This window comes from Sparus aurata, chromosome 4 (genome assembly GCF_900880675.1).
Source record: "Sparus aurata chromosome 4, fSpaAur1.1, whole genome shotgun sequence".
Taxonomy (NCBI): Eukaryota; Metazoa; Chordata; class Actinopteri; order Spariformes; family Sparidae; genus Sparus; species Sparus aurata.
The window spans coordinates 23,505,006-23,530,285 of NC_044190.1; the positions used below are offsets into that span (position 1 = coordinate 23,505,006).

Below are 25,280 nucleotides of genomic sequence, written 5' to 3' on the forward strand. Positions count from 1 at the left end.
TGGGCAAGGTAATGAACACATCAGTGATTAAAAATGGAGTCAGTGTAAATCAAGTAAATCAATATGATGCTTCAGTGAGTCAACCCAGGGCTGTTGATCTTTCCTTCAATACTGCAAAACAGTGTGTGTTTACTGGATATTTTCTGTTATTTTTGTTTATTTTGGGGTAAGATTGTAAATAAAATAACTCAAATTCTGTCTTTGCATCACTGCATATATATTTTCAAAAGATGACAACATAAAGAAATGGAGTCATGGCCCAATATTTCAATCCTGTCAGCTTCGGCACCAGCAGCCACTTATCTGTTTCTTATTCTATCCTTTGACAATAACATGCATTCATGCTCTAGTTAAAGCAATGAATGGTCCCATCTAACTGAAATCAATAAAACCTGGTGAGCTGGCTAAAGCAGAGTGCTGAGCCCTACACTTTGTGTTAAAGAATATGAGCTGTGGTTCCCCACCTGGCTGCAGTGCTACCATAGATTCTTTTACATTCGACTGAGGCGTAAACATTTTTTAGCAACATTTTGTAGCATACATAGCGTCTAGAAAGACATGATCAAGAAGGAGTGTGATTAAAGACTTGACACTAATTTTGATTTCTCTCCATCCCCCCTCTTCTGTCCTGCAGCCACAACCTTAGGGCAACATCCTTTCGGCACCCTGTGACTGGTCAGATTTCGCCTGAAAACACAGAATACACACTACAAGACAGGTGAGTTAGTTTTTTTTTTTTTTTTTTTTCTCCCTGGGAATGATGCATACACTACATGCTTAAATGTACAGGATGGGTTTGTTCAAGGTCATGCAGTGGGAGTCCAGAAATGGGAAATAGCCTGTCGTCCTCCTTGATAAAGCATTTCACCGTGATGGGAGAGATGTCCTCTACTGTCCTGCAGTAACAAGCAGAGCTAAAAGCAGTTTATCAGGAAAATGAGCTGCAGTCACAGTCAAAACAAAATCTGATTAGATGTTATTAAATGCATTTCCATCACATAGTTCATAAATGACAGCATTGACTTGTCAGTAGCTTTGGATCCCAGAGACTCTCAAGTATTATTCCTCAAAGAATTGCCTTAATAGGATTTATGGTAATGGAAAGCTGACGCTCACATATGCTTTTGACAGTGTTCATATCACATCTGGAGTCATGAATCCGTCTCATCAATCAGCCGAGTCATGCTCATGCTGGCTGTACTTTTTTTTGGTGCATCGTATATTTTTCTGATTGGAGTTGAAGTCATAAAAATGGATACCTGACTCTGTGACTGACACACCGATAGAAAGTTTTCTTTTTTAGGAGTGAAACTTTTTTTTGACATAAATATTCTGCCAACACAGAAATGTTGGGAATTGGATTTATGCTAGATGTTGTTTTTAGGTCACTGCAGTCTATGTCACAGCGGCGTGGCATTTGGATTTATCGTCGTTTTATGTCATTCTGTGAATCTCATCCTGTAAAGCCATCAAAGCTGTACGGCAGGTTTAGAGTGCAATATAAGGCGGCAGGTGTCTGATCGTATTTAAGCTGGCGGCTGTAAGATGATCATGCATAGCATGATTCCACAGAGACAAGAATGTGGCCTCCACATTCTCACTAATTAACAGACGGTCTGTTAAAGCAACGCAAAACTGATTGCGGTTCATCTGCATCCAAACTCTCCTTTATCCCCAGTTCAGTTCCGTTGAGCCGTGGATTTGTATACCAGCATATTTTCAACAGTCGCAGAAAGACGCTTTTACTTTGAAATGTGACTGATTATCTCTTTAAGCTATGGTAAGAATAGCATCAGTTATTGACAAGGACAAGGATGTCATGAAACAAGCAGCACAAGGTTAAGAAAAGTTGTCTCAGCATACAGCAAGCATAATAAAATGTTGACACATAAAAATAATCACCTCTGTGTTGGAAACTACTATAAGAGAAGATGTGCTCTCAACAAACAGACTGAAAAAGTTTAACCAAACATAGATACATGCTTAAAGACAGATTCTGGCTTCAGCTCTGCTCAATGTCTTTGACATAGATAATCACAGCTGGCCAGCAGACGCCAGGAAATAGCTACATGTGATCTGTCTGTAAATGTAACCTTTGATTTACATTGCCCTGTGTATTGATCTGTTGATCAACAGCTTCTTCTGCCTTTCACTCACTCTCTCCTATAAAATGATTTTTTTGACAAAAGTAATGTGGTGGACAACACATAACACAATTTTGGGCTGAGCTTACGGCTTCCTCTGACTTACAGTCTTTGTGCTAAGCAAGGCTACAGTAAACACTCCCTGTCAATGTAAAACAATAAATTACCACAACATTCTTCATGTATTTTGTGCAATTTGATCAAAATCTCATATTCTGATAAAAGTTTCTTAATATCCAGATTGTCACGCTAATAAAAGATGGACCCAAATGCAGGAGATGGCGGACAGGATTATCAATGGATGAAATTTTATTCATACAACAGATGACTTGACAAAGACTGGACTTAAATACAGACTAGACTAGGTGTGAGGTGCAGGTGGAGTGAGGTGGGGAAACACAGGTGAGGGGGAATGAGTGGAGGAACCAAGAGAGCAGGGAGGGAACTGAAGAACAATGGGAACAGGGCTGGACTAAAGGAGGAGATGCAGTGCAGGTGTGGAGGGAGACAAGACTGGGGAGGAGCACAGCAACACAGGAGGGAAACAGGAGACTGGAAACAGGCTCAAAGACACCACAAAACCCAAATATAAGACGACAGAATCAACAGGGCCATGACACAGAAAAACATAGGAAAAGGCCTATTTCTCATCATATTTTGAATCAGATTCTCAACAAATAAAGATACCTTGTTGAATTTGTGTAGTTTTCTGCTTTTATTCTGAACATCTATGCAAAAGTTTCCATCAAGCATTTAACAAAATCAAAGTGTTGATGTATCAAATATAAAAAGGTACAGAGAAAACACTTTTCAACTATAGTTCTAAACAAATTGATGTACTGCCCCTCTTTTAGGTACAAGCTCCTTGTTTTGCCTTGGCTGGTCGGAGTCCTCCCCCCGTTTGTCCTGTGTCGTGTTCACACACCTCCATGTTGTGTGTCTTGTGTAAAGTTATCCAGAAGAGGAGAGATATTAAAAGGGCAGCTTTGGCATGGATGTAGGTCACTTCAGTAACAATGTAGACAAAACAAAGTCAGTAAATTTGAATTTTAACTAGAGCACTATCTGTTTCAAACCACTCTGTGTTGTCCAGCTAACTGCTGCTTAAGGTTACTTTTATCTTCTGAACCAGGTCTATTTACTTTATTGCCATATTTTGTAGCCTCTCTTGCCCTTCTTTTCATAATGCTGTTTAGTGTAGAGCATGACAGCTGGGTTGCAGTCTTGGTCTTAAATGGGTACGACACAAGCATGACCTCGCTGTGGATGCGAAATGTCGCCTCTGTTCTCTCTCATGATGATGCTATGGACTTCACTCTGTGTGCTCTGATATCTTAAAAAAGGAAGTTGGATTCTTCCATGGATCTCTGACTCAATTCCAAGTCAGGAGAACCTCAGTGTGTTCCCTGGAGAGCTTTATCGGATTGAGGGCAGAGCAGGAAAAAAGAGCTTCAGGAGGCCCTTCCCCACGGAGAGGTCGATCCGCATGTGCTTTGCTGGCCTGAAAGACTCTGACTTTGTTATGGATTATCACACTCTGATCAATTCCTCAACCCTCCTCATGTACCCCCCGCGCATGAAAGGATTAAGAAACGTCAAATGTGCCCTCATTTCCATCAAAGCAGGAAAGGCAGGGAAAGACACAGCTTAGTGTCTTTCCCCCTTCGACACTTTGTGATGTGAAATATCGCTCCTCTCCACCACATGCCACAACAAATCTCCTGGGGAACCATTCCAATGACAGTGGTGGTAAACAGTATGAAAGCTTCACATAAAACAGCGCCGTCCTCCTGATGCGACAGAAACATCCTGTAAAAAGGCTGGCTGCAGTCCAGACTTTGAGTGCGAATACTGTAAGTTTTGTTTCGCTGTTGTTTCTTTCTTTTTTTACGTTGTTCTGCCTTTTTGCTTTAGCTTGTGACACACATCTCTAGCTCATCTTCTTTTCCTCATCTTCAGCGTAGTGCAGCACACAAAACAGGAAAAAACAACAGCGTTAGTGCTGCTTTTAACCCGTTTGAGGAACAATGCAGTTAGTGGTTGTCAGAGAGACAGGTCACACATCGTTTCCTATTGTGAGCTCACTCTTGCCGTCAGGAAGAGGCTCTTCTGCAGTGGACAGTGTGAGTTGCGAGACTGCAGATGAGAAATTACCCTTCCTCCTACCTTCTTTTTGGTCTGCGAGAGGGAATATTAGCACAGTTTTTATTCAAATAAGCTAGGGCTGAACATTTTCTGTGTTCAATGTTGAAATTAATTCTTAATTAATAATAAAGCGTTGTGGTGCTACAGAGATACCCCAGCCAAAAAAGTTTTTAAAAATTCTTTAGACATAAGGGAACAAGCTTCTTTGGCACAGACCCCAGCAAAAATCACATCATCATCATCATGTTTTATATTTTTTGTCCTTGAAAATGAAAAGAAGTACCATCCTCACTTAAATTGAGGGTCATATAGTTGGTTGTTTGAGGCTAAGCTGGTGGTTCCAGCATCACAGTGATGTTCTGCTCCAGGTATTTTTGCTTACAGAGTTTCTTAAGAAGAGTGCAATTAAGCACTTCAGGTCTTACAAAGCTAACAAGAAATCTACAAGAAGTGGAGAGCATCATTACTGAACTCCTAACTTCTCAAATATTGCATTTATTGGACTAGGTTCAACACACTGGAACAAGATGATGAAGCTACAGTGAGCATCTGATCACCAAAACATGATGACAGAATTGTGTTGAAATATTATCTGATGTGGCAAATCTCAGTTTTAGCAGTTACGTGGAGATGTAAGGTTCAAAGTTTGGCATAAGCAACATGACAGCATTCCAACCTGTCCCGTGTTGTGTTATGGGATGGTGGTATGTGTGGTTTAATAGCAAGGACAGAACATATGGCCGCCGATAACATCGTTGCTGGCCAGTTGCACCTCATCTTAGTCCCAGCTTCCTCATTTTAAAAGCACTCCTTATAGCAGGAAAATGCTCTATGTAACCATGACATTAACTTTTATTTTTATCTAGTGGTCTGCACAGTCGCCAGATTTAACCCAGCAGTGCACCTTTTAAAATGAGATGTAACAGAAGGTCTGGAGGATTTTTGGATGAACACTCTGCTGGAGCTACATTTTATCACTTAATCAGCTCTGCCTTAAACTCTAAAGGAATGTTTCTGTGACCTTGAATAATAAAATTGACCCTCGCCGTCTCCAGTTTTCCCATAACCTATGATGGATCTCCTTGTGGCCTTGAATACTACAGAAAGGATACGGCTTGACACCCAGTATGGCCACTTACGAACCTGAATTTCTCGTGGACTCAGTGTCATATTCAAAAGTGCAATCCTGACCATTTAATTCAGTCTACGCCCATTCTATTTAAAGCAGCCATAATGTTCGGGCATATACAGAGAGTTCAAGCCTCAGGAGGTTTGTCAGTGGTTGTCACTGTAACCATAGCCTAACTGTTTAGCTGCCTTTTTTGTCACATTCTTCTATATTTCAGATCAGAAATGCCAGATCCTCTGGTTAACCAAGTTTTCTCCGAGGTATTCTATGATGCAACACTCTGAAAAGGCTTGATGTAATTTATGGAAAACATTTCACTTTTCCATCTTTTGATATTGAAACTATATTATTATCCTAGTGCACTGCCATCTTCTTCTGCGTTGGTGTTGAAGGTTGTATCGCAGTAATTAACCTCAATGTCAAGAGAGATTGTCCCATTTGTATCCTGTCTCTGTGTCATTCTGTGCTGAAGGTTAGACCTGTTTACCACCTCATTCCATTAACCTTTAGGAGTTCCTCTATTTTAGGCATTCCAAAAATAGTTATTGGTACGGTGTTGTGTAGCCCCAGCAGTATGTTGAATCATTTTTTAGTAATTCATCACACTGGAGCCAATACTGATATTAGGGAGTAAAAGATATTTTGATGCTCAAGAAAAAGCCAGATCACTTTCCTCATACAGTCCAGTATTGCAGCATCTTAAGGCCCAGTCTCTTAAAGCCCCCCTCCCTCAAATCCCCAGTGTGCTCTGAATGGTCAGCTCACCCTATCACTGGTCAGCACTTTCATGGTTTTAGCTTCCAATTAGCTTCACTCCTACAGGCGTAAATTATGCAAATGTGTGACCTGGTGATGTAGTGTGATGTCACAAAGTCATGGAATTAAAGCGAGACTACTTACGAGGTGTTTCAGGCATTTCAGAAGCAGTGTTTTCCTTGGGAGAGAGGAGCTCCCGTACATGTGTAAATTACACACTGAAGGAAATAAACCAAAAAAGCTTAATAGGTCCCCCTCCTTTAACTCAAACAGTTACAGTCACAAACAACAGCCAAATGTTCAAACGCTATCAATCACAGCTAAATTAACCACACTAACAAGCGAAACAGTTATTTATTCATAAATTGAGTTCAGTATGGTAATGACACAGCAGGGAGGTAAAGCACTGAAGATCTTTGTGCACACAGGTAATAAATAATCCTCAAAATACTACGTTTCACTTGTTGTTGGACTTAGCAGCATTGCAGAGCTTAAGAACCCCCAGCACTTAAGAACCAGATCAGGAGGAAACGGCCACTGCTTCTCTTTGTAAATGCCAAAAGAAGCTTGTGTTTTATCCGTGTTTATGGCTTCAAGACGAGTCTTTGGTTCTTTATTGTTTTGTTTTGTTATCCGGGCGTGTACAACATTTATGCCCCGGGGTGTGTGTCCGACCAAGTGTCACTGGAGTGTTTGGAACACGAAGCTTCCTCTATTAACAGATCCACTGCGAAGCCATTGGCTGTGACAGGTCGCGTGGCGGTGTCAGGAAACAGTCATATCCTTTATATGTGAAAGCTCAGCACAGGGCCACGCTCCGTTTCCAGCCGTGTCTTCAGTTTGTCAGAAGAGAGAAGGAATATCACAATCCAGCGCCTCTCATCCTTCTCATATCCCTCTTCTCAACTGTAGGATAGAAGCCCGTATGTCCAAGTCGGCGGCCATTCAGAGATCCCCCAGCATGGTCACAGAGTCCTCCAAGGCTGTGACCTCAGCGGCAGTGGAGGTCACCCCAGGGTCAAAGGTGAGCGTCAGTGTTTCTCTTTGCCGAGAGGTCAAAAGTTCACGTTGAGCATGTGTTAGTTAGTTTTGCTACGCGACCTAGAATAAAAAGAAATATAAAACAACACCTGAAGAGATAATTAATCCTTAATGTGTTTTCATGTTTTCTTATTGACATAATTGACCAAACATTTCTTCTGAGGGTGGAGAATTGCTTTAGGAGCGCTCCTGATAACTGTCAGTGCTCATGTTGATTAACTGCTTTAATAAACTCCAGAAGACATTATCTCATTCTGATTAATGGCTTCAACGAGAAGTAATTTATTCATTTTTCAAACGCACATCCTGTGGGACTGAGCAGGGGAGCGGTGTTGTGTTAGACTCACCGTTGTTTCCACAGCGATCATGGACATTTTTGCTGCAAACATGTTTTGTCAGTGAATGTGGGGGACGCCACAGAAGCACAGGACAGTAATACATTCACAGAGAAGGCTGAAAGTGTTAATGATACCTCTGGGAGCCACTAAAAGACTGTTGAACTTTTCACACAGTCCCATCTTTACTTTCACAGTTGGAAAAAACAACATGCCTTAATTATGGAGTACATTTCAGTGCAACTCAATGTTAGAAACAACTATCACTTTAATGATTTTAATTTTTGGAACTACTGGAATAGCCTATTAGTAGATTTAAAAATACATCAAATTGCTGAGCAACAACTGTGATAATTGATTAGTCATTTATAATGCCAAACATTAGCTGGTTCCAGCCCCTCGGATGTGAGTTGAGCTGCTTTTCTTTATCTTATATGACAGCGCACTAAATATCTTTGGGTTGTGAACTGTTGATCAAACAAATCAAGCAGAATTGAAGACGTTACTACACATGTGTAGAGCTTCTGAAGTGATTAATCAAATGATTAGGGTAAATGATGGGTAGAGAAATACACTTGTGGTGAATGTTTTGTAGGGCTGCAGCTATTTTTATCATTGATGAATCTGCTGATTATTTTCACAATAATTCAGTTATTAGTTTAAGTCTATAAAATGTCAAAAAGTCCTTGTCAAATTTTCCTACAGCCTAATATGGCGTCTTCATTTGTACAACCAACTTTCCAAAACCCCCACACTCTTCATTTATTATCATAAATGAAAAAGAAAAGCAGCAAATCTTCATATTAAAGACACATTCAAACTGGAACTAATACATATTTGACATTCTTGCTCAAAAAATGAATTGAATGAATTATCGTTGCAACTCTTCCTTTTAGTGTTTAATAAGGAGTATATATAAGGATATGAGTGGGCATATGAGTGTTGTCAAAATCACGAAATATCGATTCATATGGACAATATCTGAAACGGTTTCAATTCTCATTTTTGACAGTATCGATACACCAGTACCAGCTGCGTTTTTGCACTCTCCTGTCCTTCAGCAAGTTGACACACACACAACTGCAGTGCCCTCACACCTGAGTATCATAGAATATGTTGCCTGGAGTGACCTTGTCTGAAAATATGGCAGATTATAATTGTATACACACATCGACAGGAATAGACAGCTGGTATTTCCTCTCTTCCTCGTGGGTGTTCAAAGAAGGAAGTTCCAGGAAAGAAGGACAATTTATTATTTCGAAAGAATGTTTCTCTCTTCTTTCCAAGTATGTAATCAGTGGTTCTCACACTTTTTCTGTCATGCCCCCCTTCAGGGGCCAGAAAATAATAATTCTCAAACCCTCAGTTTGAGACCCACTGGTGTATACTCTACTACTCCCTATTAATCACTCTGTTACCTCAGGTAAGCACAGTAAATTGGCTTACAGCTCTCCTCAGCAAAGCTTCCACATAATGAACTCGTCTGGTTTTTCTTTGCTTTCTGCAGGGCTCCAGAGGTACAGGGAAAGTACACAGTTTTGGCAAGAGGGATCATGCTATTAAAAGAAACCTCAACATCCCAGTGGTTGTGAGAGGCTGGCTCTACAAACAGGTGAGTCTGATAGAGAGAAAAGAGCCCACCTGTGATGAATCCAGGAGCACATGTGAAAGAGTCACACATGTGTTCAGACCAGTCACAGTAGTCACATTAAGTTTACAGTCCTTGCAGAAAGTGAGATGGTCCATCTGTCTGGAATAGAGCAGGCGCTGGATAAACATTTACATCATTGTTGTGAGCAGTTAGTGGTTCATTGGAGTTCTCTCCTTCCCCGAATCTGGTCTTTGTCTTTCTAATTCTTTGTAACAATATCATTTTGTGAAGAACATGGTGTTCTATGAACTCTAACATTTACAAAACGAGTGCTCAGACTGCCTTTATTAAACCAGTTTAATCTGGACCTGAGTGTCTCACAAGAGCTCATAATCCTAAAACGTAAAAGACAAAAAGTCACAGACCAAACACAGAGTTTGAGAACTACAAAACTGAGTTAAATGAGGCTGAGCTTTGTGCCAAGTCCTGCGAAGAAAAAGATTAAATGAAATGCACTCATTGTTCTAATGACATGCACACACACACACACAAACACACACACACACGGGTGCTATGTTCCCAAACCACGCTTTTTAATTAAAATGTGTCCCTGCGAGGAGAATTTCTTAATACTCCGTGTGTTGTGTTTTTTCCCCCTTCACCTCCAGGACAGCTCTGGAATGCGTCTGTGGAAAAGGAAGTGGTTTGTTTTGTCAGACTACTGCTTGTTTTACTACAAAGGTGAGTCTTTGAAAAGTGCACTTGTTCAGAGTTTAATTAGGAAATCAGACGTGCAAACCTTTATTGATACGTTCCTTGATCAATGACAGCCTGTAATTAGATGTTTGGCATATCTATCTCTCACTCTTGCCAGCTTTCTCTTCCACCCTCTTCTCCCTGCTTATTAATATGAGTGTCTTATCATGGGATGTAATCTGTGCTCGTGTTTGCTGTAGTATCTACCTCCTCTGCTGCATTAATCACACTGAATAATAGATAAGCCACATGCTACCTCGTGCCACGCGCTGCCACATGGCCTCTCCCAGACAAGAGTCACCCATGAATTATGTCTTGCTAATTTTCCTGCTGTTCATAAATCTGCAGTCCCTCGTAAACATCGTTAAAGATCTTGGCAGAGTTAGAGTTTGTTATTTTGGATGTAACCGTAACAGTACCGGTTTGTTTTCACAGACAGCCGAGAGGAGTCGGTGCTCGGCAGCATCCCTCTGCCCAGTTATGTCATCGCACCAGTCGAGCCTGATGACCACATAAACCGCAAATACGCATTCAAGGTAACACTGAAGTGGCACTGAATCAGATCTACATAAGGAGCTTTCATGTCTATGTGTGTATAGCCAGTGAAGCGTGTTCATTTATAGTTTTGCTACATCACCATTTGATAGCAATCCTCACATGTTGGGTACCCCGACTGTGGTCCCTGTAACACAGGAAGGCTGGCTTGGGACTCCCTGCTGCCTCCGTTGCATTTTAATTTCTCCTTCATGTTTTTTTCTTTTAATACCTTCTGTGATTCACTGTTAGGCTGCGCACTGCACTTCAATACGTGAGTGTCAACCAACATGTTTCTCTAGCACAGAGCATCAAAAACAGTCAAGCATCAAAGAGCTGGAATCAGGTCAACATTTCTTTACTCAATGTTTGATGATATTTTTCCTGATTTCCTTATTCCTCCTTATTTATAGATTTTTTTTTAAATTAATGCAGTCACTTAAAGCTGTTTGTATAATAGTTTGGCAACATAAAAAACTGATGTGTTTGAGTTATTTTATTACATGAACACTCAAAGACAGAGAACAATTTTTGGAGCCCCTCACTCTCCTGTATATATTTTGTTCTTCCTCCCCTGTTGTAGCAGTCAGCATCAAGTGCCATAAATCATCTGATTCAGCAGAACCTTAAGTTTCAGTCTGGCTAATTTAAAATCTCAATTTTATATTTGCTTTGTCGGAGATTGGATGAATTAAAAATAATTTTTAAATAAGTTAAACCAAGGAAAATTTGGTGTTCTCAGGAAGTTTAGTTTTATTGTAAACAAATGTACATATATGTTTTAGACTTCAGACTTTAGGATTTTTGCCTACACCTTAGCTTTTCCTTAGTGTCTTTTAGTGAAAAAACTGTTGTCTGATTTACCTACTATGTGGATGTGTCCAAAAAAAAGGTTTTGAGTAAATAGAAAGGTGATCAAATCATAACAGAGGATTGACATTTTTTTTAAATATGCAGGATTACCCACTGAACATGGAGAACCGTTGGCCCAGAGGAAGAAACTATTTTGGTTTCCTTGACGAAACAGCCGAGAAACATTTTACATTGGTTTTAAAACATATGGATGGGATTAGCTATTAAAAAGTTATACAGCATTGTAGAAAAATGGCTATTTTTAGCTTGCAGCGGCAGTCTTTGTCTTAACAGAAAAGAAAAGTTTTGAATTTGAAAAACAAACAAGATAAATGTGCTGTTTTGCACTGATACTGAACTCACATTCACATTGTTTTGAGAGGAAGAGTTTGCATGAAATTGCAATGTGAAGAAAGGCAAATTAAATTGAACACGTCCTCTTACAACTTTTTGATTGTTGATACAGAAGTAAAACTTGCAAGCTTCTCATTTTACATGACTAATCTATAAGAGAGGTCTGTCTGATATGAGATCATTTATTCTGATTGGGTTCTTGGATACATGGGAGCTGGTTGCCTGTGAGTGACATGCAGGCTCTGCATGCGCAGCAAACATTCATTGATCCTTCTTGATCGATTCATCAACCGAAGCAGGGCCTGCTTCGGTTGTTTGAACAAGATTCAACATGGTCACTTTTTTCCAATATTGTGCAGCCATAACACAAACCCTGTAGTGGATGTTACAGGATGGCTGCAGCACAACCTGGTACCTGTATTCTGTACAACAGAGAGCAGACTTGTGCCTGCTCTGATTTCATTCACTTATGGTGAGCAGTGGCTGTGTTTCAGTAGCCCCACCATTGTGCCGGAGAGGCTGCAGTAGGGCAGTCTTCAGTACAGTGTCCACAGTGTAAAAGCTTTGTTCTTTTACTGAAATATGAATGGCACATTCAACTTTTACAACTCGGTTGTAATACTGCACCTAATATAGCCAGCCCACGTTTTGGTAATAGTGTCATTCTTATCTGGAAGTGCGACAGAACTTAGATGCGGCAAAAAGTCTTTTTCGCTCTTTCCTCTGTGAATTCTGCCAGAGGACAGCAAATGGATTCATGTCTTTTGGTTACAGCAGGAGTGTTAACATTATCCAGCTCCTCCTTTGTGGAAACACAGAGCTTGTTGCAAAGAACAATAGTGCCTGAATGTTTGATGCACCACTGCAGCTTCAGGGCATTCTGCTGCAATCCGTTCAGCTCCTTTGTACTTTGGCTTTTGTTCTTGTATTCTGTGTGTGTGAGCGTGTGAGCATGACTGTGTGTTCTTGTGTGGTACATATCTTTTTTAAGATCATATTACATACAATGGATTTGTTTGATAATTGCGCTGTGGGGGATATTAATTATACATTCAGCATATTCACCGTCTCCTCCCACCACTTGCAGGGGAGTGTGTGTGTGTGAGGTTGGAGGAAATGAGCCAGGGCTCTGTTGTACCTCCCCGTATTTAAGAGATCTCTATTCCCCTCGGCTCTCCCTGAGCCATCATGCATTAAAGAGCAGGAGATTCATTACGCGTATCTGAGGTGCTTTGGAAGATTTCTGTCACTGCTAAGTAAGCTTGACAACAGCTCAGCCGGCGTGTGATGTTGTTCTACACTGAGACAATGAATTACAGACTACAGTTACTACGACTAAGGACTAGAGATGGTGACACTTGAGTTATTCTTTAAAGCAATTCAATAAGCACTTGAATGGAAATACAACAAAACATATTGTGTAAGTTGGTACAGTGCTTATCTGAGATATTCATACTGTGTCGTGAGGCCATGATTGCGTGTCTGATTGTGAAGAATCTAAAACACTTTTGATGCTCTCATTCTTGCTTCTGTGATGACTGCCACACGACCACAGCTGGATCCATTTCTGTCTTCTCTTATTGAGTCAGCACTGATCTGCTGTAACTTCCTGTTTTCTGTTCACTTATTTTGGCTCATCTCACTGTGTTTCTCTCATTCCCTGTTGGTCAATTGCCTCCCATTGTGACCCGGTGTGTGTGCACGGGCGGAGTGAGTACTGTTCTCTGCGGGGCGGCCATCCTGAATCACACAGGCTTCCTGTCTTGCATGAATAGGTATTTGATTTCACTTGAGCCTCATCAGTGGACCGCCATACTCAGCTCATTTTGTTTCATATCATGCTAGTCGCTGCTGGATGCACATTTGTCTAGATGTGCATCGAAGCATCATGTACAGGCATGACTCCAGTCATCTATAGACAATGCCAGAATCACTGGGGTGCCATAAGGTTTAGTAAACAACTTCACTGTGAACTTTTTGGGGGGAATTCACACATTTGTTTCAGTACTGTCCCCCAGTAAATTGGATTTTAACCCTTGTATTATGTTCGTTTCTCCCCCCTTACTTTGGTGTTCCCGGTCAAATTTGACCGGTCAGGTTTAACTGCTCTTAAATTACCACAAAAAACATAATTAGAACATAATCATTTACCAAATGTTATTTAACACCCTTTAATGCTGTAAACAATGTTTCCAACTAGTTGTGAACATGCATAACTGCAGTGAATATACAAAGAATAGACACTGAAAATCATAATAATAATCAAAACGGAGACCAAATTCTCAGAACATCAGAAAATCAACATGAAGTCATCTGTGTGTGTGTGTGTGTGTGTGTGTGTGTGTGTGTGTGTGTGTGTGTGTGTGTGTGTGTGTGTGTGTGCGCCTCTGTCTCAACCCAAAATGTATGCTTCTGGGTGAATTTTGATAACATTTCCGTATTCTTTTGTAAATCCATCAATAGCTGTTTTTCTCAGTGTGAAATACCCCCACCCATTGTCTAGCCCTCGAAATTGAAAACATAAACTGGAGGAACGCTCACCAGCCTTGGAATAGGACACAGGAGTGGCATTGTACAATCAGGTTGGAGTGTGCCTTGCAAACATAGGCATCACATTTGTAGCTAACTTGTTTTATTTATACTCTCTTGGAGGTCTACCTGGTCCAACTCTCTCCATGTGTCCCCAAACACACACTTCCCCCCCAGGTTTGTCATGTCCAGTACAATTCCCTCCATGGACTCTGGTAAAAAGAGTTGGAAGCTGGACTTGATGTCATCCACACGAGATATTACGTATCGTGTTGGCCATGGCGTCATCCTTACAATGTTTTCCACTCTTGCTCTGCCTCCTCTGTCCTGGGAGGAAGAATACCAGAGCAAGTTGCCACCCTTGGACTGGAATGTCACCTCAGGTGCCTCTTCTTCTCGTGCCTCTTCTCCATGTGCCTCTTCCTCTGGAGCCTCTTCATCTGTTGACTGGTCAGTCTCATAAAGGTCTGGATCAAAATCAGGATGGATGTTGTCTTCCATTACTGACACATCTTCCTCTATCTCCAGTTAAACTTCCATCTCGTCTTCATCTGATTCAAAAAATCGGTCCAGAGCCTCTATTACAGTAAATTTCCTACTCATAGTGGTCACAGAGTCAAATGACAGAAAGGCACAAATAAAGTTTTATACAGGTTGTCTATGAGAAGATAGTCTATTCTGTAAAGTGTGGTTCACGTGTAGGGATGGGCACATAAGCATGGGAAAGAGATTGTTTCCCATAACAAACACCTAATTGTTGAGTTTGAAATGTGTAAATCGGTATATATTGGGCCTTTGAACAGGTATGATACATTGTTAGGTCTGGAGAGTGTGTGTGGCTCCCAAGTGGGCATATAAGCGCGAGAAAGAGACAGTTTCCCATAAATTACATCTAATTCTTCAGTCTGGAATGTGTGGTACGCGTGGGGGAATATATACTCTGTGTGTGTGTGTGTGTGTGTGTGTGTGTGTGTGTGTGTGTGTGTGTGTGTGTGTGAGGGTGGGATGATGTTTGTGGTTGTGGATGTAGATGTGTGGGTGTACATGGGGATGTTTTCCATCTAAGGAATGAACATAATCTAGTATTACCCATTCATTTCATATGCCGGTCAATTTTGACCGGGAACACCATGGGTGTTACAAAATTGATTAGATGACTCAAAATTCGTTGAAAGTGCTGATCAGAAATTTTATATGTTCAAATGCCTAGTGTGGAGGATATCATAAAGCCTCGAGAGAATCAGAAGAAAAATAAAAGGTTTAGGATATTATGAAGTTGTAAATCGGTCAGATTTGACCGGAACATCATAGGAGGGTTAAATGAAACAGAAAATTGCACATTCAGTGTAGGACTCATCATTCTTCTTATATTTTCCAATTATTGGACAGTGTCAGAGCACAAGGGTTACTCTTTTGATCAATCTCTCAAACGTATATGGGCAGTGGCTCTGGTATTTGTCTTGTCAGGCTCCATATCACTTATCACATCCTCATTATGATCGGAGTGGTGGGACGACAGGGTTTCCCACACTCTTCTCTGATTTCATTGCATTTCTTTGGATGTTTGTTGCCATCAGCAATTTGCCCCCTGCTGTACTTACAATACATGTACAATAGAAACTGCAATACAAGCTATTAACTTGTTTCTTTATGTCAGGTCCTTTATTGGGTTTACGGCGGAGTGTTTGGCTTCTCACACATTCTCACGTAAAGATTAAATAATTTTGGTTACACTTAATAATAGGGGACACATATTAAAGGAGAACTATTAAGATTTTTCATTTTGTCCTTTCCTTCAGTGTTTTATAAAGGTTCTTGTGCATGTAGTTAGTTAAAAAGTTCAGTAGTCCCGCCTTTAATTACATGACTCTGTGACATCACACCACGTGACACCTAAGAATTGATCTAGCACAGCTGCTCTGTTGACGTTAGCGGTGCTGGCTCAGGCATATATGAGCTGACCAATCAGTTGAGACCGGGTAATTGCGAGGGGGGGCCTTAAAAAGACAGGAGCTAAAACAGTGTAGACAGAGGTGGAATATAGTGCAGCAGCACTGGACAGTATGAGAAAACGGATGTGGCTCAGGCATTAAAGTGTGCTAACCTCTTCTAGTGGCAACAAACTAAAATATACATATGAACCTGAATGAGCATAATATGTCTCCTCTAACCATCAGCTAATTGTCTCATGGCCATATTTTACTTACATTTTTCACTACTGGGCTACTAAATTTTTGAACCTGCCAGTAAGCTAGTGAAGTGGGCCTTTTTTAATAACAGACTTATTAAAAGGCAGAGCTTCCTTTACAGTTAGGTCATCTTCGCACTAAGTACTGTATACATGTTTATTTTTGTTTATTTATTTTATTTTATTCACTTTATTTCTCTTTGATATTAAGGAGCATTATTGTAAGTATGCCAGATTTAGCTAAGAGGCTAGTTTTCAGTAGTCTCTGGTCAGGTGTAAAGTTGGGCAACCTAAAATTAAGAAACACGTTTTAAATAAACAATCATAAGGTCAGGACAAAGACAGAAAGCAAAGACCAGCAAGCAGACATGACACGTAAGTTACAGAACAACTTGGCAAAAACAGACATAAGCAAGAGCAGATCATAAGAGCAAAGACAACCATAAGCAGAGAGTGATTTCAGAAACAGGACAACAACAGTAACTATTACATTGTTTTATTTGTGAGGATATATATAATAAAAAAGGAATGTATCCTCAAAAATAGTAAATGACCCTTCTTCTGTCACTGTGGATGTATGTTTGCAGATTGTATGTGTTTTTAGCTACATGTCGGGGTATAGGACTCAGTGAAGATTGCAGATTTCCCACTACATGTGCAGCATATTGCAGTTAGGTTTAGTGATTTATATCCTCCTGTTGAATTGCCAGCAGTTATTCATGAATGCTGTTATTATGAAGAGACAATAAAGGTAAAACAAAAAAAACATTACTTACTAATCTTTTGCTCACTTTTACTGAATATATAGTCAATAAGGTCATCGTGTTTTGCAGATTTAAACTAAGACCGTTCTCTATATGACTGTGAAGGAAGAAGAAATGTATATTTGGGAAGAAATAATAGGAAATGAAATACTCATTAGCTATGAGAGTGTGCAAAGGAGTGATCTATAACCACTGCATAGAAATAACAGAAGGTAAGATAATGTGTGTTGTGTGTGTGTTTATCCTGACTTAAGTAATAACAGATGCCTATAATAGCCTTTTCGTTGCTACTCTGTGGTTGTTTGCTGCTGTTGCCTTTTAATTTGTGTGTGCTACAGGGATTTTATATTTTTTTGCACAAGCTTTTCTTGAAAAGCAGTTGGAAAATATAACCTGTGAAATGTTTTTTTTTTTTTTGTCAGTGTTCACATTGTTTCTGCTGCAGCACTCTGCTCCCCCTCCCCCCCGTTCTTCTTTTTTTTGCAGTATTGCTGCAAACTTTGTCCTCACTGAGGTGACGGCTGTCAGTTTCAGTAAACATGAAAGCAAAGTTTTCCACTCATCAGCCTCCCAGACACATTTTTCCTGTCCTCAGCAAGAAGTTCACATATCCATCCTGTCTCTCTCTCTCTCTCTCTCTCCCCCCGATCTCTCTCCCTCTCTCTCTTTGATAGGCGAGCCATACAGGAATGCGCTCCTACATTTACAATAAGAACTCTGTGATTGGCTCGCAGGCAGAACACTGCGGGATGCGGACATATTTCTTCAGTGCGGACACACAGGAGGACATGAATGGTTGGATCCGGGCCATGAACCAGGCTGCGCTGATGCAGCAGAGTCACACCATTAAGAGGTTGGTCTCGCTCTACGGAGTAGAATTCACTTCTCCCATTGGTTGATTTTCTAGTATTAACATCTCCCCTTTCATAAAGGCCAGCAGTCTCTGTGAACTGGATATGTCCTGAGAAATGATCATAAAGGGAACTTGGGTCATAGTATTCAACCAAATAGTGCTCTGTAGTCATCAGTTGACTAGTCCATAATGTCTATTAATCACAGTCTAAGTTTCATAACTGAAATTCACTCTTTTTTTCACCTACACAGGCTTTAGTTTATCAGCATGAGCAGTTTTTCACAGCAGGCCCAACCCTGTCCGTCTGTTCTGGGGCACTGAGATGTCTGCAGTCTGTGTGTGTGTGTGTGTGTGTGTGTGTGTGTGTGTGTGTGTGTGTGTGTGTGTGTGTGTGTGTGCATGCTTGCAAAATGCACCTGGGTCTGTTATAGATGAGGCTTAAGAGATGTTCTACTGCAGAACACTTGTCACATTGCACAAATGCAGATTTGAGTGTGGAATCTTTTAAAATATTCATGGCTGTGTATCTGCAATACAGTCTGTGACTATTGTTTCTGTGGTAAATGCATCACAAGCTGCATTAAGACAAGTGAGATTTGTCAAACGTGCTGCATGGTTTGAATGGTCTGTGCAAAAGTGCCACCTAGAGGCCAATGTGAGTCAGTACTCCTCATTTTTGTTACTTGGAAAGCACTTGTGTTCCACATGGCAATCATAGTTTATTATAGTTTATATTAAATGCTTTGCAATGAAGAATGAAGAAATAATAAATAATATCACTTTATTATCCACCCTTGTGTGAGGTAAGTACTTGCCATTTAGCATTTTAGCATGTAGTAACAGTAATAATAATAATCATAATAAACCTAATAATGATGCTAATAATGATAATAATAAAGCACTGCTTCATAAAACTGACACAATAGAATTACACAATTAAATGCAGGAGGAAATTAAGATATAACAAAAACATATAAATGTATATATACATATGTATAAAACAAATAAAGATATTAAAAACCCAGGAAAAATCTAATTAATAATAGCATAAGCAAGTAAATACTTAAATTAAAAGCAGTTTTTATAAAATTAAGTTTTAAAAGGACGCTGACGTGGCTTGAATGATTCTCAAAGGAACGTAATTGAATTACTCCCTTTTTTCTCAGATCTTTTCCAGGAGAAACTCAGCAGAGGCAAATTACCTTTAAAGTCACAAAAGGTTAATTTGAAAGTCCATTGTTTTTTTTTTTATCCGCTGCTTAATGCTGTGTAATCCCTTGTTTAAAGAATAGTGCTGCTCTTTATCATAATATACAGTGAAGAGTGGAATTAGATGACGTCTGAATAACTGGAAGAGTGTAGCTGTGTGTAATGGTTGAAAAATGAAGCACTTTAACACTTCAGTGCATACGCTATAAAGCAATTTGTTTCAGTCGTTCACAGGCAGAATAACTTTTGCTGATACATTTAATCATCCTGTCTCTTTTTTCACAGAGAGGTGGAGAAGCCAAAGAAGGCTGTGCAGCAGGCAGTCCCGCAGACCAACCATGTCCACATCAACCAGAGTTCACCTCAGCCAGAAAGCCTTCGAAGGACAGACAGAGAAGAACCTCTGGAAAAAAATATTCAGCATGCTCATGGAGATGAGGTGAGGTACGGATTAGAGATCCAAGCGAGGCCCAGCCAGTCGGCCACAGAGGAGAGAGCAGAGAGACTGTCTCCAGACTCTGTCGAAGGTGCCGCCCACAAGAATGGACAGCAAACTGTCATCCAAGTGACTCTGGCACCGGAACAGAACGGCAATCTTGTGTATCAGAGGGGCTTTGGGTCGCGGCCAGACCCTGAGAAACATGTGCAGAGGAAGAACACGCTGGCTCAGGTGGAGCAGTGGGTCAAAGTTCATAAAGGTGACCCATCGAAGAGGTCAGTTGGACTTTATACAGTCAGTTTGAATTGACCTCTATAACAGCAGATGATAGTTTAAAAACCTTGAGTAAATGCTGCCCTCTAGTGGCTAACATGAATACTGATACAGAATAGAGAAATAATTCTCATTGTGAGCAGATGATATGAAATTCTTTTAAATACTTCTGTGTTTTTCTCTCTCAGCACCCCCTCGGCTGAGTATAACCTCCCTCGGCGGACTCCTCCCCTAAAGCCCAAATCCAGCACAGCCGATGCCACCTATCAGTCGCTGCCAAAGTCTCCCCGTCTCCCGTCTGGCAGCAACTCCCCTCCAGCAACATGCAACCTGCCTAGTGACTACAAGTACGCCCACGACCGCCTCAGCCACTTCCGCATGTCCACCGATGAGCGCATGGCCACCAAGGAGGGAATGGTGTGGCAGCTGTACGAGTGGCAGCAGCGGCAGCAGTTCCGTCACGGCAGCCCCACCGCCCCTATCTACACCGGGCCCAACTTCACAGACTCTTCATCTTTCAGAGTTACTGTAGAGATGCCTCGTTCCATCTCCGTCCCTCCGTCCCCATGTGAAGTACCACCATCAGTCCCTTCATCCTTCAAGCCCTTGTCCCCACGCCGGCCACACACTCCATCAGACAGACGCACAGTCAGGCCCCTTGATGAAGTCGTAACCGGGGACAGCACAAGGTCCAGCTCCCCCGGCCATATTTGTGCCCAACTCTCTCAGGTAGGATACACACTCAGGAAGTAGGAGGCATCTTTGATATGTTTCTGCTTTAGACAGTTAAGACAACATATACCTTATCCCCTGCAATATGAAATAAAAAAATTACATAAAAGTGTAACACCGCTCTTCTAGCTGACATGTTTGTTCCTTAAGGTGAACATGGTCAGTGTAGTTTATTCATTATAGCAGTGTAAACATGTAACGTACATTCAACCTAAAACCATAAAAAGTTGTACTGATATCTGGTCGTTGTAAAATTGGGGGAAGTTTCTATTCTAAGGCCACAAATAATTTCTGGACCTTCACAGCAGAAAAACGTCACATTCTTCTAAACAACTGAAGTAAATGGGAACTACTGACAAAAAAGAGCCCTATAAAACTCATCTTGTGTAATTCAAGTCTACAGAAACCCTGAGATCCCAAATAGATGGACTGATTATTAAATTTGAGCTGAAATTTTCACTGTAGCTGCTAAGCTCCAGGGTGAGGAAGGTTCGCAAGCTTCACAGGGGGTCAAGGGTGTAAATTAGGTGTAAAACAAATCCCCCCACCTACTTCAACTGTTTAGTATAATGCTGTAATGTTGTTTAGCTGTCAAGCTTCAGAGTTTTTTTTGTGGACTATGGATCTTCACTGACTTTCCAAACGCATAGGGTTGAATAGATAATGACTGAATTTAAATTTTTGGGTGAACTTATTCTTTAATCAATTTAAAAGCATTTTAAATCCTTCTCTGGTTCCAGAGCCCTTAATATGAGGATTGGGTGTAGGATAAATAAGATATATTTTAGTTGTAGACTGTTGGTTTGACAAAAGTGATGTCACATCTGGTCCTGGAAATTCACCAATTTCTTACATTTAGCTGGCAAAATAATTGATTAATTACGCTCAGACTTTGCAGATCAGTGTCTCCTGGATGTTCTCAAACGGGCAAAGAGTAGTGTTGATTGGAAAGGGGCAGCAGTAGGTTTGCTCCCAGTGTGACATCAGGCTTCTATTACACTCATAGTAAGGCCGGTTGAAGGGTATTATCCACCCCCAAAGATGGAGTCACTTTGCCCAACATGTGCTGTGTACAGGATAAACGGCTGTAGATGACAGATGGGTGTTAGTCTCATCCCAAGGTTACTGTCAGCAGCCTGTCATTGGCATGAGACTCAATTGAAATACGATGATTCACATGCAGAAAGCCAAATGACAACGGTCTCATTCTCACGGCAACTCTGGATAGAGAGGTATCCATTGACTTTTGGGATGGTGTGTGAGCTCACAAGGACACCATGGGAAGATTAGCAGGAGGAGCCTGAGAAGACTTTCGAACGTTGATGCTCATGTGAATCGCTCGCAGATTCACACAGTCCACACCCAGGCCCCACTCCACAGGTGGTGTGAGCATGTGCGAGTGAAAGTTTTGCTGCTCCGCCGTTCCCCAAACCGTCAGACAGCACCGCCACCGCCGCAGGAGACGGAGCGAGGGGCCGTCCTGTCATCCACACCCTGTGCTGTCTGCCTACCACACCCTCCACATGTGAAAAGATCTCCCTCCAAACCGTCACCACATTCGCCAACACACACAAGCCTCATGACCGACCCGTTGGCCTTGCACAAGTAAACAAAGTGTTGCAGATGCTCTGTTTCCTCCCTCATTCACCCGAGTGTCAGGACACTAATTATAACCATAAACTAGAATGACGCACAATTATGGAGAGCCCTTTAGAAAGAAGATAAATTTTAACAAAGGGAGCCACAGTGACTGTGCAGGAGGGAGCGATGTTTATGGGAACTAAATTTAGTCTGTAATGAACTTAAGTTTTGGTGCACCCAGCATCTTTGAGGTTGATGGTGCTCTCTGGCTGGAGCGCGCTTCAGTAATAGCGCTCTGTATACCTCAGTGGAATATCATTAAGAAGTATATTTTATTAGCAGCTAATCCAATTTGCCCAGGGCTCCTCAGCACCCTATAAACATCGCTACTCTATCTCAAACATCAGCAGCGGTCTCTTTCTTCTGATCTCGCATTTAAATAAAAAACCTATTATACAGCAAAAAAATAGTGGCATGGGAATCTCAAAGGGAATGGCTTACAGTGCTTCTCTTGCTGGTAGCAAACAAATGTTATTTTAAGAAAGCAGGTTTAGTATAATTTATGTGTAGTTAATTAAATCTCATGTTGTTTGTGTTCTTTTAAGGTTCAGTAGTGGGCCCGTTTTTTCGCTAATTCTGTGTGTTAAGCAAAAATGTCAAATTTCCCAGGCCCTGTAGCGTGTAAAAACTCAGGGCAACACCTTGTTTCGAAAAAGAGTAGGAGTGATGAAAGGGAGAAAGGGATGGATGAAAAAATAAATCTGCTGTGTAGTCAAGTTTGTTTGCAGACTTGGAGGCAATAGTTTAACTTTGATTCAGTGTGATAGAGTGGTCCATCCCTCCCTTTCAACGCTCTATTGAAGATTACTTAGTGAATTAGACATTCTGTTTGATTTGACTCTATTAGATCTGTAATAACAAGTTGATGAATTTTGTTTCTCCACAGACTTCCCAAATGGAGAGAAGGTCCATGCCAGCCATGGGCTACATTACACACACCGTCAGCGCGCCCAGCTTGCACGGCAAAACGGTACGAAGCTCTTTAAAACATTCACGACTTCACTTGATTTTTATTGAAACCCAGATTCCAAAAGAGTTGTGATGCTGTGTAAAACATATATTCAAATTGTTTTGATGTATACTTAATTGAAAACAGTACAAAGACAGTATATCTAATCCTTTACTTCATTAACTTCATTGATTTGGAACAGGTTCATCTGTAATAGGTGATAGAATCATGATTGGGTATGAAAGAGAGCATCCTCGAAAAGGTTCAGTTGTTCACAAGCAAGGATTGGGTGAGATTCTCTGCTTTGTAAAACACATGATTATATAAAGGATATTAATACTCAGGAACAATTTGTAAAAAACATTTTCAATAAACACAGTCCGTGATTGCCTCCTGTTTTTATCTACATTTCCCACAGCGTCCCAACTTTTTTGGAATGAGCTCAGAACAAAGGTTTCTGTTATATATTAAAAATATAGTTTCTGACTAAAAGAAATGATTAATTTCCCTAAAACATTGACTTTATGTATTTTAATTACATATCAAATTCACATGTCATTCTTTTCCATGAGTATTATATATAAAAGAAATGCATATGTAATGCATTACTTTAATGTATAATACTTGCAACAATTGCATTAACTCAATTTAAGCAGACTGAGTTTTTTAATTTATTCACATCGACACAACATGATAGAAATACTTTACATTAAATCGAGACTAGAACTTTTGTAATAGAATAACAGAAAAATTATATGCAATCGTAATATAAAAATTCAATGTTTTAGAGAAATAGTTTTTTGAGTAAGACTGTTGATCCAGTTATGAACATCTAGACCTAATTGAGCTGACTGATTTTGTGAACCCCCATAAAGCTGGTTTAATTTTAAGCCATTACGATTCGGGATGCACTGATTAATCTGCTGATATTCGCCTTGTTGACTGCTATCGGCACATCAGATGAAATTCACTGAAAGCATTGGTCGATCTTTATCTTATGTGTCACATCAATTTTGCACTGGCACATTCACGAGGGACTGGCCATCTCTGCCATCGATTTGTAAGGCTCTAAAAAAGTACAAAGAAAATTGTGTAGGTAGATGTATAGCGGACTAAAAAGGCTTTAGAAAAAGGTATTTGTCAGGAAAAAGTTCATATTTGAATTTGAAAGAAGATTAAATGAAAGGTTCTTTAATAAACGTATAATGATAATTTCAAAGATATTGTTATGAACGGCTCTGTGACAGTTTAGATAGTCTTTTTTTTTTGTAAAGATTGTATTCTTTTCCCACCCTGAAAGGTGGAATCAATAACAACAAAAATCAAATAAAAAAAACCACAAAAAAAACCTTGGTATCAGCTATTGGCCAATTTGTTACTAGTTTCGGCCAAGAATTTCAAAATCGGTGCAACCCTGATTGTGATAAATGTTTCAGTTCAGTTAAGTTGTTATCAGTTCTGATAACCCTTACTCAGACAGTTTTTGATAGAACAATAAGCCATCCTCCGAGGCTACATATTGCAGCTCTAGCTTTTTCATTTTAAGTTTGATGAAGCAGAAGGATACTGGCCTCTCAGCTGCTTGGCTCTCCCAGCTAATGTACTGCCCATATGGTTCTCAAGTATTTTCTCTCATCCCTCTGCCCTTTCACTGGCCTCCGGCCGCCTAAACCCGGGCTCGGCTTCAGCCAGAGGAGCTGACTCTGCTCCTCATTCAGCTTCGGAGGCACCAGGCCAAGATGGCTGGTGTGCATAGCCCCGGCGATGCGTTCGCTCACTTGCAGCACCACCAGCACAACGGCCTTCTAGGCCCCAGCATGCAGGTCAGGGGCCCCCGTTTTTCCCTAACTTCCTCTACAGCACACTGCAACCCCTGCCAGTGCATTGTGGTCCCCCTCTCCCTCAGCCAATCCCATACATTAATTCCCTGTCATTCATAAGACTGTGTGGTCTGTTGGCATTGCTTGGTTGCCTTGTTTGTTCAACCATTTCGGCTTGTGCTGTACTGCACTCCAGACTGTCCAGACTGCCTTTAAGCTTTACTGTTTTTTAGTCAGTGTGAGTCA

General features: G+C 40.7%; 1 protein-coding gene across 17 annotated transcripts in view; it reads left to right on the plus strand.

Moving 5' to 3' along the window:
- Positions 1-25,280, plus strand: part of plekha7b (pleckstrin homology domain containing, family A member 7b) — an 87,659-nt gene that overhangs the window by 42,359 nt on the left and 20,020 nt on the right. For 11 of the 17 annotated variants that reach the window (XR_003983866.1, XM_030414875.1, XM_030414880.1 and 8 more), the window contains 10 exons: positions 635-718; positions 7,087-7,198; positions 9,058-9,162; positions 9,810-9,882; positions 10,333-10,433; positions 17,793-17,971; positions 19,466-19,894; positions 20,081-20,621; positions 23,152-23,235; positions 24,903-25,037. Coding sequence is in view for 16 of the 17 variants with exons in the window: in XM_030414875.1 (XP_030270735.1) it covers positions 635-718; positions 7,087-7,198; positions 9,058-9,162; positions 9,810-9,882; positions 10,333-10,433; positions 17,793-17,971; positions 19,466-19,894; positions 20,081-20,621; positions 23,152-23,235; positions 24,903-25,037 (1,843 nt within the window). In the remaining variant the exon portion in view is untranslated. Of the gene's footprint in view, positions 1-634; positions 719-7,086; positions 7,199-9,057; positions 9,163-9,809; positions 9,883-10,332; positions 10,434-13,303; positions 13,413-17,792; positions 17,972-19,465; positions 19,895-20,080; positions 20,622-23,151; positions 23,236-24,902; positions 25,038-25,280 lie in introns of those variants that run through there. The other 6 variants (XM_030414884.1, XM_030414886.1, XM_030414887.1 and 3 more) reach the window with 2 other exon arrangements.